General features: G+C 46.9%; 1 protein-coding gene across 5 annotated transcripts in view; it reads left to right on the forward strand.

Annotated features, from left to right (window-relative positions):
* Nucleotides 1–20,722, forward strand: part of POC5 (POC5 centriolar protein) — a 303,404-nt gene extending 282,682 nt beyond the window's left edge. For 4 of the 5 annotated variants that reach the window (XM_063963760.1, XM_063963756.1, XM_063963744.1 and 1 more), the window contains 4 exons: nucleotides 269–414; nucleotides 7,953–8,066; nucleotides 19,525–19,704; nucleotides 20,264–20,722. In XM_063963760.1, coding sequence (XP_063819830.1) covers nucleotides 269–414; nucleotides 7,953–8,066; nucleotides 19,525–19,704; nucleotides 20,264–20,407 — 584 coding nt within the window. In that variant the 3' untranslated portion in view covers nucleotides 20,408–20,722. The remainder of the gene's footprint in view (nucleotides 1–268; nucleotides 415–7,952; nucleotides 8,067–19,524; nucleotides 19,705–20,263) is intronic. The other variant, XM_063963750.1, reaches the window with a different exon arrangement.
* Nucleotides 20,723–22,713: the final 1,991 nt, after the last annotated feature.

A 22,713-nucleotide genomic window follows, 5' to 3' on the forward strand; every position in this document is an offset into this window, starting at 1 on the left:
TGTTTCCAAGTGTACTGTTTATATGAATGGTTATCAACCCATTCTCCTATTCACTGCAAATATGGTTCATTCACTCTTTTATTTAAAAATAAATGTGAAATATGAGAGAATTTTTTTAACTTTTGGGTTTTATTAGTAATAAATATTTAATATTGTATTTTGGCCATTGTGAAATAAACTGACATTTTCCTGGTTATGTAATAAGTGTCACACTGGTGAAGATTGCATTTTGCACAGCTACATAGTAATTGTGACTAATCCTCAATAGCAGATCAACCACCCAGGAGAGAAGACCGCAGCTCCAGCCCCACAGTAACATTTCAGCAGCTGCCAACCACCTCTGTTCCCCTGAGCTCCTCCCAGCATGATCTCCCCACACCAGTGCACACTCCAGCCGTCCTATCGGAGCAAAATGTGAGTGAAAGAGATTTACAGTATATCCTATATGTACTATTTATTTGTGCAGAGGACTGACCTTACCATGCTGTAAAGTAATGCTCGCTTGTATTTGCTGTTTGTGAGTATGAAGTGAATGGTCTACTAAGCACAGTCCAAAACCACTTCCCAGTCCATTTAAGCACCCTTGTAAATGTGAATCTTCATATATTTGCATAATATTTGTAAAATGGCACTAAAAATACAACCTATTTCTACTGCTTTTATATCCTGAAGTAGTAAAATGAGGTGGCAGAGTGGTTAGTATTGCTTCCTCTCAGCACTAAGGTCATGAGTTCCATAACAGCCCTACCCCCGCCAGTATAAATATTATGTAAAAAATCTCTGAGGAGAAACGCGCCATTGCGGGGGCGGAGTTTCCTCCTCAGGCAGCCAGCACACTGTTCAGCGCCATTTTCTCTCATTCACAGACTGCAGAGATGAAGCTGGTCCTCCTCCACTTCTGAACAAGTATCAGGGTGAAAAAAAAGGGGGGGCCTGGGTGCTAATACATATTGTGCACAATATAATAGCGCTTAAAGGTTTCTGTGTACGGAGTACGCGACACGGGGATTTTTTCTTTGGTGCTGGGTTGTGAACTGGCTGCTCCTATACTGTGTCCCTCTGACAGATTTTACTGTGGGTCTGCCCCCTATAAGTCCCAGTGTGTCTGTGTGTGTGTTGTACACGTGTGTGAGACATGTCAGAGGCAGGGAGTTCCTCCCCGGAGGAAACCATTTTAGGGACACAGAAGTGTAATGTGGTGGCGCTGCCGGCACACCGAGAGCCTGCATGGGTGAAAGAAATACGTGATAGTATGCATCATATTAATAGGAAATTAGATAAGTCTGCATCTCATGCTGAGTGCTGGAGAAAATCTGTGGAGGATGTGATTTTTCAGGGCTCTGTTCTTCCATCCGCAGGAGACCCCTCTGGGTCACATAAGAGACCATTTACGAATATTGTGAATACTGATACCAACACGGACACTGATTCTTGTGTTGACGATAGTGACTCCAGAGAAATAGATCATAAATTGGCAAAAAATATACAATATATGATTGTAGCTATAAGGGAAGTTCTGGAAGTCACGGAAGCCACTCCTGTACCTCAAGAGAAGGCTTATTTCTATAAAGAAAAGAAATCCAAGGTCACTTTCCCTCCTTCCCACGAGCTTAATACTCTCTTTGAAGGGATGTGGGTGAATCCCGAAAGAAATTTTGTATTCCCAAGAGTATTTAGATAGCTTATCCTTTCCCAGTGGAGGACAGGAAAAAATGGGAGTCACCCCCTGGGTTAGACAGTGCTCTGTCCAAGTTGACAAAGAAGTTAATTCTCCCTGCACCTGGCACGGCTTCACTAAAGGAGCCAGCAGACCGCAAAATGGAGACTACATTAAAATCCATTTATGTTGCCAATGGTACGCTGCTCAGGCCCACAATTGCTTGCGCGTGGGTGAGTCGCGCTTTTGAAAAATGGTCAGAAAGCGTGTCATCAGAAATTGACACGATTGATAAAGATGAGATACCCCTTAAGTTAGGGAATATCAAAGACGCTGCCGCATACATGCTAGAAGCGATGAAAGATATTGGACTCTTGAGTTCACAAGCCGCTACCATGGCAGTATCGGCTCGGCGGGCGTTGTGGATTCGCCAGTGGAACGCGGATGCAGATTCCAAAAGAAATATGGAGGCTCTCCCATATAAAGGTGAGGCCTTATTTGGCAATGGACTGGATGCGTTAGTCTTGGCGGCTACCGCAGGTAAGTCGACATTTTTGCCCTCTGCGCCTGCACCGGCGGAAAAAAAAAAAAAGACATATCACCCGCACATGCAGTCCTTTCGGCCCAATAAATACAAAAAAGCAAGAGGTTCCACCTTCTTTGCAGGTAGGGGAAAGGGAAAGAAGTCCACAGCGGCTTCAGGTTCCCAGGAGCAGAAGTCTACCCCTACTTCTTCCAAATCTTCAGCATGACGCTTGGGCTCCTTTGCGGGAGGCCGCTCGGGTGGGGGCACGTCTCAAACTGTTCAGCCAAGGTTGGATTAAGTCTGGCCTGGACCCCTGGGTTTTGCAGATAGTATCCCAGGGGTACAAGCTGGAGTTTCAAGACGTTCCCCCATGCCGATTTTTCAAATCGACCTTGCCAGCTTCTCTTCTGGAAAGGGAAGCAGTAACAGCGGCAATCCAAAAATTATGTCAGGAGCAGGTCATAGTCTTAGTACCTTTGTCACAACAAGGGGAGGGGTTTTATTCAAGCCTTTTTGTGGTTCCAAAGCCGGACGGCTCGGTCAGACCGATCCTAAACCTAAAAAATCTGAATCTCTACTTGAAACGATTCAAGTTCAAAATGGAATCACTGAGGGCAGTGATTTCCAGTCTGGAGGAGGGGGACTACATGGTGTCTGTAGACATAAAGGATGCTTACCTGCATGTTCCCATTTATCCTCCTCACCAGGCTTATTTGAGATTCACGGTGCAGGATTGCCATTACCAATTCCAGATGTTACCTTTCGGTTTCTCCACGGCGCCAAGGGTATTCACCAAGGTGATGGCGGAGATGATGGTTCTCCTGCGTCAAAAAGGAGTCAATATAATTCCTTATCTAGACAATCTCCTCATAAAGGCGAGATCCAGGGAGCAGTTGTTACACAACACCACACTCTCCCTGTCAATACTCCAACAACACGGTTGGATCATAAATTATCCAAAGTCACAGTTGGAACCGACGACAAGATTGTCTTTTCTCGGGATGATTCTGGACACAGAGGTTCAGAGAGTATTTCTTCCGGTGGAAAAGGCTCTGGAAATCCAGAAAATGGTAAAACAGATATTGAAACCATCAAGTGTGTCGATCCATCAGTGCATTCGATTGTTGGGGAAGATGGTGGCGGCCTACGAGGCCATACAGTTTGGCAGGTTCCATGCCAGAGTTTTCCAGTGGGACCTGTTGGACAAGTGGTCGGGATCCCACCTACACATGCACCAGAAGATAATCCTGTCGTCAAAAGCCAGGATTTCGCTCCTGTGGTGGCTACACAGTTCTCACCTACTAGAGGGACGCAGATTCGGGATTCAGGACTGGGTCTGGGTAACCACGGATGCAAGTCTCCGAGGCTGGGGATCTGTCACTCAGGGGGAAAGCTTCCAAGGAAAATGGTCAAGTCAGGAAGCCTGCCTTCACATAAACGTGCTGGAATTGAGAGCCATTTACAACGACCTTCAACAAGCGGTACATCTTCAAGATCATCCCGTGCAGATCCAGTCGGACAATGTAACAGCAGTCGCGTACATAAACAGGCAGGGCGGAACGAGAAGCAGAGCGGCAGTGGCAGAGGTTACGAAAATCCTCCTCTGGGCAGAAAGAAATGTAAAGGCTCTGTCGGCAATTTTCATTCCGGGAGTAGACAACTGGGAGGCAAACTTCCTCAGCAGACACGATCTCCATCCAGGAGAATGGGGCCTCCATCAAGAAGTCTTCACAGAGGTGACAAGTCTTTGGGGAGTTCCTCAAGTAGACATGATGGCATCTCGTCTCAACAAGAAGCTTCAGAAATATTGTTCCAGGTCGAGAGACCCTCAAGCAATAGCAGTGGATGCGCTAGTGACCCAGTGGGCATTCCGGTCAGTGTATGTCTTCCCTTCACTTCCGCTGAACCCAAAAGTTCTCAGGATCATAAGAAGAACAAGGGTTCGAGCAATCTTCATTGCCCCAGACTGGCCAAGGAGGGCTTGGTACCCAGATCTTCAGGAGTTGCTCATGGAAGATCCTTGGCCTCTTCCTCTTCGCGAGGACCTATTGCAGCAGGGGCCGTGCGTGTATCAAGACTTACCGGGTTGCGTTTGACGGCATGGCTGTTGAGCGCAGGTTCCTAGCCCGAAAGGTTATTCCCAAGGAAGTCATCCCCACCCTTATTCAGGCCAGGAAAGGAGTAATGTCGAAACATTACCACCATATTTGGAGAAAATATGTGTCTTGGTGTGACTCCAAGAAGGCTCCTACGGAAGAGTTTCAGTTGGGACGTTTTCTCCATTTTCTGCAGGCTGGTGTGGAGGCGGGCCTCCGATTGGGATCAGTCAAGGTCCAGATTTCGGCCTTGTCAGTGTTCTTCCAGAAACAATTGGCCTCTCTTCCAGAGGTTCAGACCTTTGTTAAATGAGTTCTGCACATCCAGCCTCCATTTGTGCCTCCAATGGCACCTTGGGACCTTAACGTGGTGTTGCAGTTCCTTAAATCGGATTGGTTTGAGCCTCTACAAGAGATAGAGTTGAAGTTTCTCACTTGGAAAGTGGTGATGCTTTTGGCATTGGCATCCGCTCGGCGGGTGTCTGAGTTGGGGGCCTTGTCTCACAAGAGCCCTTACCTGATCTTCCATGAAGATAGGGCAGAGTTGAGAACTCGTCAACATTTTCTTCCAAAAGTGGTTTCATCTTTCCACATAAACCAACCTATTGTGGTGCCAGTAGTTACTGACACGTTCACTGAGTCAAAGTCTCTAGATGTGGTTAGGGCTTTGAAGATTTATGTCGCTAGAACAGCTCGAATACGGAAAGCAGAGTCTTTGTTTGTCCTGTATGCTCCCAACAAGATTGGGTGTCCTGCTTCCAAGCAGACTATTGTGCGTTGTATTAGAAGTACGATTCAACACGCTCATACTACGGCTGGATTGCTGTTACCGACGTCGGGCCTCTGCCCGGGGGGTCTCGGCATTACAACTTTGCCGAGCAGCTACTTGGTCAGGATCAAACACATTTGCAAAATTCTACAAGTTTGACACCTTGGCCGATGAAGACCTCAAGTTCGGTCAATCAGTGCTGCAGGGTCATCTGCACTCTCCCGCCCGTACTGGAGCTATGGTATAAACCCCATGGTCATGAAGTGGACCCCAGCATCCTCTAGGACGTATGAGAAAACAGGATTTTGATACCTACCAGTAAATCCTTTTCTCCTAGTCCGTAGAGGATGCTGGGCGCCCGTCTCAGTGCGTACTTTACCTGCAGTTTTGTTATTACAGTTACACAAGTTGTGTTATATTAGTTTCAGCATGTTGCTGTAATTGGTTCATGCCTGTTGGCGTGTGTTATGTTGATCGCCATGTTGTGCGGCATGGTTGAGGTGTGAGCTGGTATGTATCTCACCACTAGTATTAAAGTAAATCCTTTCCTCGAAATGTCCGTCTCCCTGGGCACAGTTCCTATAACTGAGGTCTGGAGGAGGGGCATAGAGGGAGGAGCCAGTTCACACCCATTGAAAAGTCTTAAGAGTGCCCATGGCTCCTGCGGAACCGTCTATACCCCATGGTCATGAAGTGGACCCCAGCATCATCTATGGACTAGGAGAAAAGGATTTACCGGTAGGTATCAAAATCCTGTTGTGTGTGTGTGTGTGTGTGTGTGTGTGTGTGTGTGTGTGTGTGTGTGTGTGTATAGATATAGATATATATATATATATATATATATATATATATATATATATATATACATACATACATATATATACATACTCCTTCCAAATATCCAGCACTCCCAGTGGTAGCATAAAACAATTACTTGCCAGGGTGCTCTCCTAGGGGCTAGCAAACCCCATCCATAATCATCTAAAAAAGAGGTGTCGCTCCTGGACCATATGCTCAGTGAAAAACAAGCTGTGCTTTATTCAACGTTTCGGGGAAATCCCCCCCCCCCCCCTCCCCCCCAACCCTTCCCCATCATCAGGTCACACAAAAGCAAGTGCAACATACAGCGAATAAACACTTGAATAAAGCACAGCTGAGCATATGGTCCAGGAGTGACACCTCTGTTTTGGATGCATATGGATGCATCTGTTTCTTCTTGCTGGTATCCGTGAGTGCTGCACCTTTATCTACACAGATAGATAGATAGATAGATAGATAGATAGATAGATAGATAGATAGATAGATAATATAGAACGTGTGTAGAATCCGCACTCGTCGCTAACAAAGTTTGGAAATAGTAGGCTGCCCTCAGTGAGAAATTAGAATATTGGCTGATGAAGACTGCGGCACTCCAAGTGAGAAAAAGATGCTCTTTAGTAATAAAGAATCATATTAGTACAAAGCTGTATTGCATGTACATTCGGGGCTGACATTTCGGTACCACGTAGGCACCGTCCTCAAAGCCTAAAAAATGTGCTGTTTACATTTTTTGGGCTTTGAGGACGGTGCCTACGTGGCACCGAAATGTCAGCCCCGAATGTACATGCAATACAGCTTTGTACTAATATGATTCTTTATTACTAAAGAGCATCTTTTTCTCACTTGGAGTGCCACAGTCTACTTCAGCCAATATAGATAGATAGATAGATAGATAGATAGATAGATAGATAGATAGATAGATAGATCCCCCATTTGTTTCCACTTTTTTTTTTCAAGTGGAGAAGGGCACAAAACATTAACTTGCCTCTTGGGTTGAACTTATGCCCCTGGTGTTGGAGGCTATACAATGGACTACAGCTTACCTCCTGTCATGGGGTTCAGTCTAAAGTCCGCTTTATGTAACATTAATATAGTGAAAGCATATTCCATTGCACTTTACAATTGGAAACAAAACTTTATTAACAGTAATAAAACAAGACTGAGTAATAACTGACAGACAGGTAAGAGGGCCCGGCTCGCAGGCTTACACTCTGTAGGAAAATAGGGTTTGAGACTCTGGACGAATGTGACTTATTGCATATTGATCCAGCCAGATTGCAGAGATTTTCGTGGTCTTTGTGACCCAGTCACACAGCAGTGTTGACCTGGGCACTGCAGGATGTGTGAGTGTACAGAGAGAACATATATAAAGTTATATGTTGACTCTGCAGAGGGGAGGATAAGTAATACCTTATGGAGGTGGTTCTGGGATTCGATAAGCAGTCTGAAGAGGGTGAGATTTTAAGGAATGCTTAAGACTAGAGGAAAGTCTTATGCAGAGTGTGTGCAGTCCAAAATAAGTCCTGTAACCATGAGTGGGAGAAGGTGATGTGTGTGAATGAGAAAGAGAAACACAGATCTTAAGCAGAGAGGTCAAGCTGAGAGGTTTATGAGATGAGCAAAACATAGCTGCCTACCCTCCTGCGGTAGAGGGTAGAGTCTCGTTTGAGGCTCTTATCTTCTGCTACCGTGCATTATAAATCAAACCTCCCGATTCTTTGTATTCTTCTCTGCAGCCAGGGTCCCACTAAATAATTTCTGAGCAAATAAGTGCCTGTGTTATTTTTTGATTATGAAAACCTATGAGAAAGAGCTATAAATTATCTTGTTAACCTATGTTGAAAACTCAAAGATACACAGCTACAGCTTGTTTTTTTTTTTTTTTACAGTGTCACGTATGGCACATTTTTACTGCTTTTCATGGAATGGCCTATTAGTAGTGTCTTATACTATATCAGTATGTACAAGCCACAAGTACTTGACAATAAGTATGTTTTTATTTTTTTGCCCCACAGAGGTCTCTGTATCCTGAAGGATATACTTCAATGTTCAATGGTTTCCAAAAACTTTACATTTTTCTTTTAGTTTAAGCTGCAGTTTGGTCCATCAAGTGCTTCCGAATCGAAGGATGATGTGAGCACTCCAGTTGTAATGTCTGCTACAACATCAGGATCGAGTATATTATCAACTCAGAAACTGGTAATTACTAACACGATCTGTAATATTCTCTTCATTTATCTGATTGCTGCAGTACTCAAGTTAGAGAGGAGACCTGTGTAGCAGAAGAACATCGCTTGTTCATCCGATTTCTGTACAAGGGATTAGTTGGCTTCTGATTCCATCTACATGTTACATGTTATGTAGCACAGGGCTACATGGTATTGGCTTGCATTTAGTTATAGGTTCCCAAGTAGGAAATTAGAGGGCAGCTCTGTAAGTCTTCACACAGGGAGGATTGTGGATTTTCTGCCCCCAACATGAATAGTTCTCTACCAATATATGTGCTGGACAGGGACGTCTTAAGAGAGGAGGGGGCCCATGTGCAGACTCCTGGTGGGCCCCCTCCTCTCCACGGCACCATAGGCTCTGGCATTTTGCTGGAGTCAACTGCGCAGGTCTCCGGAAACATGGCGCCGCAACCGTCGCGAGACTCCGGAAAGGTAAGTATAAAACAACATGGGTGTGGTGTGGGCCCCCCCCTACCTGGACCCAGTGGCCCATGTGCACCACACACATTACGCCCGTGATAGAAACGCTACTTAGAAACTCCACCCCTCAAGCTGGCTGTCTGGAAACTACACCCCTCAAGCTGGTTGACTGGAAACCCCACCCCTAAAGCTGGCTGACTGGAACCCCCCCTCCCAACCCTCAAGCTGGCTGACTGGGAACCTCACCTCTCAGGCTGGCTGACTGGGAACCCCACCTCTCAGGCTGGCTGACTGGGAACCCCACCTCTCAGGCTGGCTGACTGGGAACCCCACCTCTCAGGCTGGCTGACTGGAAACCCCACCTCTCAAGCTGGCTGACTGGAAACCCCACCCCTCAAGCTGGCTGACTGGAAACCCCACCCCTCAAGCTGGCTGACTGGAAACCCCACCCCTCAAGCTGGCTGACTGGGAACCCCACCTCTCAGGCTGGCTGACTGGAAACCCCACCCCTCAAGCTGGCTCACTGGAAACCCCACCCCGCAAGCTGGCTGACTGGGTTCATTTTTTACTTGTTATTGTAATTTGCGCCAATATCAAGTCTGCCTCCAAACTCTGTTTCAAACAATTAAGAAACCTCTCCAAATTCCTCATGTATCTCATATAAGTCACTGCAAAAGCCTTAATCCTTGATAATCTCCTGCATTGACTATTGCAATAGTCTTATTAGTAGTCTTCTCCCACCCAGACTTTCACCCCTGCAATCCATATTTCACAGCATCTGCACTGCTTTTTTCTTGCAGATTATTTTTCTACGGCTGTTCTGCTTTACTGATACCTATTTTGGCTCCTATACTTTACAAAATCAAATATAAAATAGCCTACTTCTCTTAACATCACTTGTCTGAAAAAAATGTACCTCTGATCCAACTCCAATTTATGCATTTCCCTCTCTCGTATAGGAAATCTGTCCCCCAAGATAACCTCAGGAAGGTTTGACGTTCACAGAATATCTTCCTTACCTCACTGTCCCTATACATAGTACACACAGGACTCAAATCTATTCTGTTTCTGTACTCAAACCACTTGCAGATTCCCTAACCAACATTGCTCTGTACTTGGATCGTATAGACCCACTAAGAACTCATTGCTATCAGGCTTGACTAATATGCAGTGTTTGGCCTTAACCTCATATATCAAACTATTATTTCACTATAGAATATAAGCAAGCAAGTCCCTCTTACTCCAGTATCCGGCCTTGTGTTATTATTTCATTTGGTCCCAATAAAACGCTGCAGAGTACACTGGTGCTATATAGATAAATTTTAATAATAGAATAATAAATATTGCAGCAATATTTCTTCCCTGGGAAAGGACGTTAGCAACCTAGGGGTCTAGTCATATAGATCCTGGTGTGGAAAGTGTTAATTTTCACTATATATAGCATCATATTGATGCAATATACAGTATAATAGTTATAAATAGTAATTCACAAATACTTAACCTTTCCGGCAAAGCAATCTCCGTGACCCTGGCGAGAAGTATGGTATATTGTGATACCCCGTTCTCGGCAAGCTGGACCTGACTTCTCATGCACCGAGATACAGATGCACTGTCTGAGATCGGGGCACTTTTCACCTTTTACTTCTTCTGTTGTGTGCTGCACCCTTCTTCCTGCCTGTCCAGCACATGAAAATCCCAGTCAATTCCCGGAAACCTCTGTCCCAGTCACACAGGGAGTAGGCAGGGCAGATTTATTTTTCTCTGCCACTCCCTCTCTGATTGGCCGGAGTCTGAGAAGGGAGTGGAGCAATGGGGGGCAGGCGGGGAGACAGCAGTCTTCGCTTTCTTCTCCCTTCAGGAGGCTCTCTACCCCAAACTGAGATGGTGACCTTTTCTGAGAAGGAAATCTGAGCTCTCCGTGCTTTTATGAATCACTCTCCCAGAACTACTGTATGGTGAAGCAATCTTAACACTGGGCTGGGGCACCGCTGGACAAAATTTGGAGGTCTCTCCGCTGTAACCCTTCTGTGAATAGGAGGAAGCAGTGAAAAGCCCAGTTATCACTGATAAAGGGTTTTTTCACTGCTCCATGAGTACACCTCCTAGATTGTTACTTTCTAAACAATAATGTATTCAGTACACCTCTCAAGAGAGTGAAACCTATTTCTGCAGCGGGGTACACTGGGATTCCACAGGGAATACATCGGGTGTAGAGTTGGATCTTGATCCGAGGCACCAGCAGGCTAAAGCTTTGACTGTTCCCAGGATGCACTGCACCACCTCCCCTATAAACCCGCCTCCAGGCATTGGAGCTCAGTTTGTAAGTTGGTGTCTGCATAGCAGGTCACTGCGCAGCCCTGAAAAGAGCATTTTAGAAGACTTCAAGGGCCGCAGCACTTTTTATGTCTTTATGACATTGTGCTGCGGCTCCATCACCTCCCCAAGCAGTGCTGCATACTCCCGCGGCCGGTTCCCGGGTACTTGCAGCGAAGGCGCACCGGTCCACAGGCACACCACCGCTGACACTCTCCAGGATTGCGTGGCTGCACATCAGGGAGGAGGTAAGAGGGTCCCCCATGTGGGACCCACCGGTAAATTGCGGTCCGGTCGCATTCCCAGGAGACGGACCGCGCTGCTGGCATGGACACTGTGCTTGCACAGGGACCCCACTATATCCACCAGGGCAGGGAGCACAGGTTTGATTTACTAAAATCCATTTTATATAGGCTCCACAGTACCCGGTGGTGAGGACCAGCATAGGGGATAAGGCGCTGACCTGTAACCCCTCCCCCTGCTCCGGGCGCCATCTACTGCTGGTGTTCCCGCCCTGGAGCCGCAGTTCTGTCTCCCTCACTCCCTGGCAGATTTTGGCGCCATCTTTACACATGTAGCTGGGCTGATCTCCGGGACTGCTGGGAGCACTCTCTCCTCTGTAAATCTGCCTGTCTCATCAGCGCTGTGCATTTACAGACACTTAAGTATTCTACATGTCATTTTAGACAGTGTTAGTTAAGAACAAGTGTACTTCTACCTGAATATTTAGTACAAGTATTCTGTGATATACATCCAGTATCTGACTGTTCATCGTCATATCTGCTCATATTTATATATATATATATATATATATATACAAACAGAAAATTCAGCACTCACTTATCCTCACAACATCAATAAATAAATGATGGGGGTTTAGTTAGTGAATTGGCCAATACACGGAAGCCTGCAAACCGCTCGCCAAGGTACCCCACCTTCTTGCAGGTCCTACACTATCACAGAGTCTTAAAAATTAAAAACTGGAAACTGTATCACACATAATATAACTGCAAATATGCCCACTAGGTTTAATGTGTACCTGCCACATACCTTATGGCTTTTAAAGGTACACTAGTCACCTGACACTGGCTGATAACTTACTAAGGAACAGCTGACACAGGTTTAGAACAATTGAGTTCACATAGCGGTGCCACAAGCTTTTTCATGCACCCCTATGTAAACTCAGTTGTTCTAAACCTGTGTCAGCTGTTCCTTAGCTCTTCTCCAGGAAAGAAATTCTCCCTGTCTAAAAAGATGCTAGCTCGTTATCCTATTCCCACTGAATTGAGTAACAAGTGGGAAAATCCACCGCCAGTGGACTTTCATGTCGCCCGTCTTGTGGTGTCGTCTACTCTGCCTGTCACTACTGTCACCTCACTGAAGGAACCGACGGATAAGCATGTGGAGGGATGCCTGAAGTCTAGTTACTCCCTTACCGGTGCTGTACATAGACCCACTATTGCAGCCTCCTGGGCCGCAAAAGGAATTGAAGCATGGATTCAGGCATTGGAAGAAGAGCTACCTCAGGATATATCTGACACTGCCAGACAATATCTGTCTCATATTACCACCTATATGCAGGAGGCAGTCATCTGAGGCAGGTGTTATGGCAGCCAAGACGTCTACCACGTCCAGGGTCGGACTGGCCCACGGGTACAGGGGAAACCACTGGTGGGCCCGACTGCCTGAGGGCCCACGCCTTCCTTTATGGATCAGTTTCCATACTGTGCACTTGTATTACACATGGTAGCTATGTTGCATTACACTGCACAAGACAATTTTATATTTCAATCCTCTGTGGAGGCTGGCCACACACCCTTTGTAGGCTGGCCCTTCATGTTCCAGTCCGACACTGACCACGTCTATACTGGCTCGCCGTATTCTGTGGTTGGGGTCCTGGTAGGTGGACCTGGACTCCAAAAAGACCCTGGAGGTACTCCCTTTTAAGGGAGACATTCTCTTTGGGGAGGACCTAAACAAGATTGTTACTGACTTGGCAACTGCCAAAACTGCGTTTCTTCCAAGTACTAATCCTTCTGCTCCGAAGGCTAAGAGTACCACTTTTCGTTACTTTAGTCCTCCAGGAAAAGCAAAGGGTCAGACGTACCCAAGACAGGCTCGTACTTCCAAAACCACTAAGCCCAAACATAAACAATCCTGGGCTACCCGCCAGCCTGCTTCCAAAAAGTACAAGCCTGCTGCATGACGGGGCGGGCCTCCCCCTGGGGGATCCCAGGGTTGGAGGCCGACTTCTGCAATTTGCCCAGGTCTGGTTAAAGACCACTTCAGACACCTGGGTGCGAGAAGTTGTCTCTCACGGGTACGCAGTCTCTTTCAAGAGACGCCCCCCTCGACAGTTCTGCATGACGATTGTCCCTTTGGATCTGTTGAAAGTGACGGCGCTACACCTGGTTGTACGGTCCCTCCTGAACACAGGAGTGGTAATACCGGTACCTCTGTCCCACAGAGGCAGAGGATACCACTCGACTCTGTTTCTAGTCCCTAAACCCAATGGGTCCTTCTTGCCTATACTTAATCTCAAATCATTGAACAAGTTTGTCAGAGTGTCCAAATTCCGTATGGAAACCCTGCGCTCTATTGTACTGGCCATGGAACCAGAGGACTATATGGTATCCCTGGACATACAGGATGCTTACCTGCATATACCTATTGCCATTTGACATCAGCAATATCTGCGGTTTGCTATTGGCAACCTACATTATCAATTCCAGGACCTACCATTTGGTTTGGCCACGGCACCTCGAATTTTCACCAAGGTCATGGCCGTGATGACGGCCTTTCTTCGCCGTCAGGGAATCAGGATCCTGCCATATCTGGATGACTTGCTGATCCTGGCGAACTACCAAGAGGTTCTCCTACATCATCTGGAACTGACGGTCCAATTCCTCCAAGCCCACAGGTGGCTCATCAACTGTCCTCACTGGTCCCTGCTCGGAGCATGGTGCACCTGGGGGCACTGCTAGACAAATACAGTCAAATACTATTTCTGTTTCCAGAGAAGGTCCTGAAACTTCAGGACAGGATCAGATACTTCCTTTCTCGCCCAAGAGTGTCGATACAAGTACTAGGTCTCATGGTGTCAGCTTTCATCATGGTGGAGTACGCTTAATTTCATTTCCACCCTCTGCAGAAGTTAATCCTTTCCAATGGGAAGGCCTGCCTCATCGGATCAGGTCTCAAACGATCTCCTTGACTCCGGAGGTTCGTCTGTTACTGAGCTGATAGCTACAGGACCAACAGTTGAGCAGGGGCCGTCATTTCTGGATACCCAACTGGGTCCTACTGACAACGGACACCAGTCTGCAGGGTTGGGGCACGGTGCTGAAGCAACACTCTCTCCAGGGTAGGTGGACCAAGGAGGAATCTCTCCTCCCGATAAACATTCTGGAGTTGCGGGCAGTTTTCAATGACTTGACTCTTTTCCTGCCTCTGATACAGAACAGGCCTGTTCAAGTACAATCAGACAATGCCACCACGGTGGCATACATAAATCATCAAGGCGGCACTCGAAGCCGCATGGCAATGATGGAAGTGTCAAAAATCCTTCGTTGGGCGGAACGATATCTGCCAGCTTTATCGGCAGTGTTCATTCCTGGAGTCCTCAACTGGGAAGCAGATTTCCTCAGTCGTCAGGACGTACACGCTGGATAGTGGAGTCTCCATCAGGAAGTTTTTCAACTCCTAGTGGACAAGTGCGGCCTACCAGATGTAGACCTGATGGCGTCTTGACACAATCACATAGTTCCGGTCTTCGGATCAAGGACAAGGGATCCTCAAGCAGCGTTCGTGGACGCACTGACAATTCCATGGAACTTTTGGCTGCCCTACGTGTTCCCTCCAATGTCACTCCTGCCCAGGGTACTACAGTAGTTCAAGCAAGAAGGAGGAATACTACTACTAGTCGCTCCAGCGTGGCCCCAACGGCATTGGTTCTCAGACCTGCAGGGTCTCTCGATAGAGCGTCCTCTTCTACCTCCTCAATGCCCAGACCTCCTCGTTCAGGGCCCTTGTGTCTACCCGGACCTGGCCAGGCTGGCTTTGACGGCATGGCTCTTGAAGCTTCACTCCTGAGGGCCAAAGGATTCTCCGAGGCAGTTATACAAACTTTGCTCAAGGCCTGCAAACCGGCTTCGCCACGGATTTATTATAGAGTCTGGAATTCTTACTTCACCTGGTGTGCTGATAAGAATTATGATGCATACAAGTTCAGCATTGCCAGACTTTTGGCTTTTCTGCAACAAGGCCTGGACTTAGGCCTTCGTCTGGCCTCCCTCAAGGTTCATATATCTGCCTTGTTGGTGTGGTTTCACTCAGGGTATTTTACGGATTCAGCCTTTCTATGTCCCTCCTGTGGCTCCATGGGATCTGTCTGTTGTCTTGAATGCCCTGCAAGAGTCTCCATTTGAACCTCTTGAGTCTGTGGACCTTAAATGCCTTATGCTTGAGGTCGTGTTTCTGCTGGCTATTGCTTCTGCTAGGAGGGTGTCGGACTTGGGCTCTTTGTCCTGTCGTCCACCCTTTCTGATTTTTCACCGTGACCGGGCCGTTCTTCGAACTCGCCCTGGTTATCTACCTAAGGTGGTGTCATCTTTTTATCTTTACCAAGAGATTGTGGTCCCGGCCTTTCTATTTTCTGGTTTGTCCTCCAAAGAGCGGTCTTTGGATGTGGGACGGGCTCTCCGTATTTACGTAGAGAGGACTGCCTCCCTCAGGAGGTCAGATTCCCTTTTTGTACTTTTTGGTTTTCACAAACGTGGCTGGCCTGCAAATAAGCAAACCTTGGCCAGATGGATTAGAATGGTGATTGCACAAGCATATGCACAGGCTGGTCTTCCAGCTCCTGCTGCTATTAAAGCTTATTCTACTCAGTCTGTTGGACTTTCTTGAACAATTGTGCAAGGCGGCTACGTGGTCCTCAGTGAACACGTTCATCAGGTTCTATGCCTTTGATACTTCCGCCTCCCAGGAAGCTTCCTTTGGACGCCGGGTTCTTGTGCCCGCTACGGTGCATCCCCTCCCATGAGGAACTGCTTTAGGACATCCCCGATGTATTCCCTGTGGAATCCCAGTGTACCCCGCTGCAGAAAAGGAGATTTATGGTAGACTTACCATGGTTAAATCTCTTTCTGCGAGGTACACTGGATTCCACAGGGCGCCCACCCTGACGCACTTGGCTTCTTTGGGTTTGTATGGCATTAGCCGCTAGTACCTTCTCCTGTCGTGAGAATGTGGTTCTATGTGACTAACATCTACCATCTCTTTTACCTGCTACTGCATTGGACTGGTTAACAAAACTGAGCTCCAGTGCCTGGAGGTGGAGTTATAGAGGAGGCAGTGCGGCGCATCCTGGGAACAGTCAAAGCTTTAGCCTGTTGATGCTTCGGATCAAGATCCAACTCTACACCCGATGTATTCCCTGTGGAATCCAGTGTACCTCGCAGAAAGAGATTTAACCATGGTAAGTCTACCATAAATCTCCTTATCTCATAGCTCTATAGAAACTTTGTGATGTATTAAAACTTTATAATCTCCAATATAGAGTGTTCTGCACCCTTCCAGGCATATTATATGCCTGTGACCTGAAATGAGCAAGTTGTATACGGGATGCTAGTAACTAAACAGTTCTAAGTGTCATTGCCTAGAACCAAACCCCCTTAATGTTGTGTTATCTCTTTTCATCTGCTGCAAATATGACGGGAACAGAGTCATTGCTGTATGGAATGGGCCCCAACTTTAGGCCAAACCAATCTAGTGCTGTAATGTGACATCATTTGTCATTGCAGTCGTAAGATGGTATACTTGCATGTTCCAACCTCAGGCAACCATGATTCCACTAAATCCATTGATCACAGTTATATGAATGTTAAATATTTAAAAACTTTATTAAAATATTGCACACACATTATAAAATTAGACAAGTGTATAATTTAGACACTATAGCAAAACATTACGTAACTGGAGTCTGGAAGGTCTGCTTCGGCATGGCAGTGCTGTTCTTGCTCTTCGCTTGGTGAGTCAGAAACATCCTTCAGTGTCCAGTAGGAGGAAAGTGAAACAGACCCGCATTTATTTTCATTTTATTTCTCTATCGTCCTAGTGGATGCTGGGGTTCCTGAAAGGACCATGGGGAATAGCGGCTCCGCAGGAGACAGGGCACAAAAAGTAAAGCTTTAGGATCAGGTGGTGTGCACTGGCTCCTCCCCCTATGACCCTCCTCCAAGCCTCAGTTAAGTTTTTGTGCCCGGCCGAGAAGGGTGCAATCTAGGTGGCTCTCCTAAAGAGCTGCTTAGAAAAGTTTAGCTTAGGTTTTTTATTTTACAGTGAGTCCTGCTGGCAACAGGATCACTGCATCGAGGGACTTAGGGGAGAAGAAGTGAACTCACCTGCGTGCAGGATGGATTGGCTTCTTTGGCTACTGGACATTAGCTCCAGAGGGACGATTACAGGTACAGCCTGGATGGTCACCGGAGCCTCGCCGCCGGCCCCCTTGCAGATGCTGAAAAGAGAAGAAGGTCCAGAATCGGCGGCAGAAGACTCCTCAGTCTTCTTAAGGTAGCGCACAGCACTGCAGCTGTGCGCCATTGCTCTCAGCACACTTCACACGGCAGTCACTGAGGGTGCAGGGCGCTGGGGGGGGGGCGCCCTGGGCAGCAATGAAAATCCTTTTTTTTTTTGGCAAAAAAATACCTCACATATAGCCTCCGGGGCTATATGGAGATATTTAACCCCTGCCAGAATCCATTTTTAAGCGGGAGACGAGCCCGCCGAAAAGGGGGCGGGGCCTATCTCCTCAGCACACAGCGCCATTTCCTCACACAGTTCCGCTGGTCAGGAAGGCTCCCAGGCTCTCCCCTGCACTGCACTACAGAAACAGGGTTAAATCAAGAGAGGGGGGGCAAAATTTGGCGAAATTGTGATTTTATAAAAGCAGCTATAAGGGAGCACTTATTATAAGGCTATCCCTGTAAAATATAGCGCTTTGGTGTGTGCTGGCAAACTCTCCCTCTGTCTCCCCAAAGGGCTAGTGGGGTCCTGTCCTCTATCAGAGCATTCCCTGTGTGTGTGTGCTATATGTCGGTACGTGTGTGTCGACATGTATGAGGACGATGTTGGTGAGGAGGCGGAGCAAATTGCCTGTAATGGTGATGTCACTCTCTAGGGAGTCGACACCGGAATGGATGGCTTATTTATGGAATTACGTGATAATGTCAACACGCTGCAAGGTCGGTTGGCGACATGAGACGGCTGGCAAACAAATTAGTACCTGTCCAGGCGTCTCAAACACCGTCAGGGGCGTTAAAACGTCCTTTTACCTCAGTCGGTCGACAGACACAGACACGGACACTGATTTCAGTGTCGACGGTGAAGAAACAAACGTATTTCCCTTTAGGGCCACACGTTACTTGTTAAGGGCAATGAAGGAGGTGTTACATATTTCTGATACTACAAGTACCACAAAAGAGGGTATTATGTGGGATGTGAAAAAACTACCTGTAGTTTTTCCTGAATCAGATAAATTAAATGAAGCGTGATGATGCGTGGGTTCCCCCCGTTAGAAAATTATTGGCGGTATACCCTTTCCCGCCAGAAGTTAGGGCGCGGTGGGAAACACCCCTTAGGGTGGATAAGGCGCTCACACGCTTATCAAAACAAGTGGCGGTACCGTCTATAGATAGGGCCGTCCTCAAGGAGCCAGCTGACAGGAGTTCCAGGACGGCTGGAGTCAGGAAAACTGACTTGCTGTTATCCTGTATGCACCCAACAAACTGGGTGCTCTTGCTTCTAAGCAGACTATTGCTAGTTGGATGTGTAATACAATTCAGCTTGCACATTCTGTGGCAGGCCTGCCACAGCCAAAATATGTAAATGCCCATTCCACAAGGAAGGTGGGCTCATCTTGGGCGGCTGCCCGAGGGGTCTCGGCTTTACAACTTTGCCGAGCGGCTACTTAGTCAGGGGCAAACACGTTTGTAAAATCCTACAAATTTGATACCCTGGCTAAGGAGGACCTGGAGTTCTCTCATTCGGTGATGCAGAGTCATCCGCACTCTCCCGCCCGTTTGGGAGCTTTGGTATAATCCCCATGGTCCTTTCAGGAACCCCAGCATCCACTAGGACGATAGAGAAAATAAGAATTTACTTACCGATAATTCTATTTCTCGGAGTCCGTAGTGGATGCTGGGCGCCCATCCCAAGTGCGGATTATCTGCAATACTTGTACATAGTTACTAAAATCGGGTTATTATTGTTGTGAGCCATCTTTTCAGAGGCTCCGCTGTTATCATACTGTTAACTGGGTTCAGATCACAGGTTGTACGGTGTGATTGGTGTGGCTGGTATGAGTCTTACCCGGGATTCAATATCCTTCCTTATTGTGTACGCTCGTCCGGGCACAGTATCCTAACTGAGGCTTGGAGGAGGGTCATAGGGGGAGGAGCCAGTGCACACCACCTGATCCTAAAGCTTTACTTTTTGTGCCCTGTCTCCTGCGGAGCCGCTATTCCCCATGGTCCTTTCAGGAACCCCAGCATCCACTACGGACTCCGAGAAATAGAATTATCGGTAAGTAAATTCTTATTTTTTTATAAAGATGAGTGCAGTCAGTACAGTTACATGGCACAGATTCTATAAATGCTGAACAGTATTCTCTATCAGTTGTTCATTTAATTTTGTAGCCAGCAACGAGAGTTTTAACATCAGGTCATCAGAAGGCTGGGAGGACTATAACAGCCCGTGTCACAGCTCGCTCTGATCTAGCGCAGAAAATCAGTAAAACTGGCGGTAACATTGGCTCCATGGGGGTTTCACCACCAATGAGTTCCATTGTGGTTGAAAAACATCATCCAATAACTCAGGTAACTTATGTTGTATTTACTCAGTAATGTGATGCATGTTGTATGTATTAGACTAATTCGGGATGTCAAAGTGAGCATTTTTGGCTCTAGTGTACAAATGTAGCCATGCTCATTTTTGCTGCACTGCGGCATGCTGGAACGTAGGCATGTCCGGTTTGTTGCCAGTGTGCGTCGTGCCGGCTGCGTGAGTTCACACGCACCCGCCTCGACCCAAAACATGGCTAGGCTGCATAGGCAGAGGGCTACTCGATCTATGTGAAAGCATTGTCGCCGTGCGATACTTTCACATGTATGCACCTGGGGGGGAGGGGGGGGTTTCAGGACCCGGCATGCGGGGTGGACTTTCCCTGTGCTGGGCATCCCCCCACGTCAGAGAAAATGATCGTAGATGTGCATTTTTTCGCACATCTACGATCAGGTCTGAATTACCCCCTGTGTCTTGCTGTAACCAAATAATACTTGACTTTTATTAGTAAATTGTGATGCTTTAGAAAGGGTCAAGAAGAACACTGTATATATTTCCTCTTCACTGTTTTTCATTAATATTATGCCTTTAAAGCAAACCATCTCTCAAGCCACAGCTGCAAAATACCCTCGCTCAGTACAACAAAGTGCCAACTCCCTCAGTGGCAGGGGTACCGGGCAGAATGCAAGAACATCACATGTTCACACTGGCATCCATTCAATAAAAGTTGTCGACTGATCTGCTCTGGTAGATTGTTCCAAACTCACAGCCAAGCCAACAAGAAGAGGGTTTCACAGATTACCAAGATTAACAATTTTTGGAAGATTTGAAGCCATGATCTTAGATGGAATTTATGAATCAGATTTTTGGATATGTGCTGATCCTGGACTACGGAAGTGAGTTTTCGTGTTGCCATACAGTGCAGTGGTAAAGAAAGCCTTAATGTGTTTTGTATGAGTTGTATAGTATTTATCATTGATTTTATTTTTCTAAATCTGCTTTTTACACCTTTTTAAATATTTTAAAGAATAAAAACTATTGCATACGCTAAAAGGTTTGTTTGTTTGTTTGTTTATTATTTAATAACTTTTTTTGAGAGTTCAGTACAAAAGTATACATACAAACATAGCATAATAGAGGTAGTGGTATAAAAAAACAAAGGATAAACATCTGGCATTACAAGGTAGACCCCGAATAAAATGGTAAATTCTAATGGTAATATGTTCATACAACGATAATTGAGATAATGCGGCAATGATAGCTGAATAACAATTATAACACAAGAAAGTAAAAGAGGAAGAGAAGAGGGGGGGGGAGGGGAGAGTATTCCATCCAGTCTGTGCAGCGCGTCACGTGATCAACTCCCACATTTAACCACCCTTTTCTCATACGTCCTAGAGGATGCTGGGGACACCAAAAGAACTATGGGGTATAGACGGGATCCGCAGGAGACATGGGCACTTTAAGACTTTGAAAGGGGTGTGCACTGGCTCCTCCCTCTATGCCCCTCCTCCAGACTCCAGTTTTAGAATTGTGCCCAGTGAGACTGGACGCACTACAAGGGAGCTCTACTGAGTTTCTCTGAAAATACTTTTTTGTTAGGTTTTTTATGTTCAGGGAGGCTGCTGGCAACAACCTCCCTGCTTCGTGGGACTGAGGGGAGAGAAGTATGACCCACTTCTAGTGAGTTCAAGGGCTCTGCTTCTGGCTACAGGACACCATTAGCTCCTGAGGGTTTGATCGCTGGGTACGCTCAGATGCTCACTCCCACAGCCGGCCGTCACCCCCCTCACAGAGACAGATGTCAGAAGACAGGTGAGCAGAAGAAGAAAGAAGACTTCAGTGACGTCATTTCCCTGAGGTACAGCGCAGCGGATGGACGCTGCGCGCCAAGCTCCCGCTCACACACACAGCACGACTGGGTGCAGGGCGCGGGGGGGGCGCCCTGGGCAGCTTAAATTACCTCAACAAAGGTCTGGCAAGAGGGGACATTAGTGTAAGACACTGTCCTAACCCCCGCCAGTATATTCAGTATAAAAGAGCGGTACGGAAGCGCGCCATTAAGGGGGCGGAGCTTCGTCCCCACAGCTCACTCGGCACCATTTCCTCTCCGCTGGCTGCAGAGACGCTGGTCCTTCCTCACACTGCTGAACAAGTATCAGGGTGCAAAACGGGGGGACCAGGTTATTTGGTGCAATATTATATATATAAAAAAGCGCTACAGGTCTGGGGCATTTTAGTTAACGCTTCTGACCCATTGATTTGGCGCGGGGTGTGAGCTGGCAAATTCCCTCTGTGTCTCTCTGACAGGCTTCCCTGTGGGTCTGTCCCCTATAAGCCCAGTGTGTCTGTTGGTGTGTATTACACGTGTGTCGGCATGTCTGAGGCTGAGTGCTCTTCACAGGAGGAGACTGTATTGGAGACGCAAAAGGCGGTGGGGGTGACCATGTCGGCACCGCCGACCCCTGATTGGGTAAATGTATTGAATGCTTTGAATACTAATGTAGCTCGTATTAGTAAAAGATTGGACAAGTCTGAGTCTCAGACCCAAGCATGGAAAAAATCTGTGGAAGATATGTTATTGCAAGTTCAGGTCCCCTCGGGGTCACAGAAACGTACGTTTACCCAGTTGGCAGACACTGATACCGACACAGACACTGATTCCAGTGTCGACTATAGTGATTCCAGATTAGATCCAAAATTGGCAAAGAAAATTCAGTACTTGATTGTGGCTATTAAAGAGGTATTGCATATCACTGAGGACCCTGCTGTTCCGGATAAAAGGGTCTGTATGTATAAGGAAAAGATACCTGAAATAATGTTTCCTCCCTCTCATGAACTGAATACTTTATTTGATAAAGTCTGGGAAAGTCCTGACAGAAAATTTCAGATTCCCAAAAGGATTCCGGTAGGTTATCCATTTCCCAATGGGGATAGGGAGAAGTGGGAGTCACCCCCCCATTGTGGACAAGGCTCTATTGCGGTTGTCTAAAAAGGTGGCTCTTCCGTCACCTGACACGGCAGCCCTTAAAGACCCTGCAGAT

Source organism: Pseudophryne corroboree, chromosome 1 (genome assembly GCF_028390025.1).
Source record: "Pseudophryne corroboree isolate aPseCor3 chromosome 1, aPseCor3.hap2, whole genome shotgun sequence".
NCBI classification, from domain to species: Eukaryota; Metazoa; Chordata; class Amphibia; order Anura; family Myobatrachidae; genus Pseudophryne; species Pseudophryne corroboree.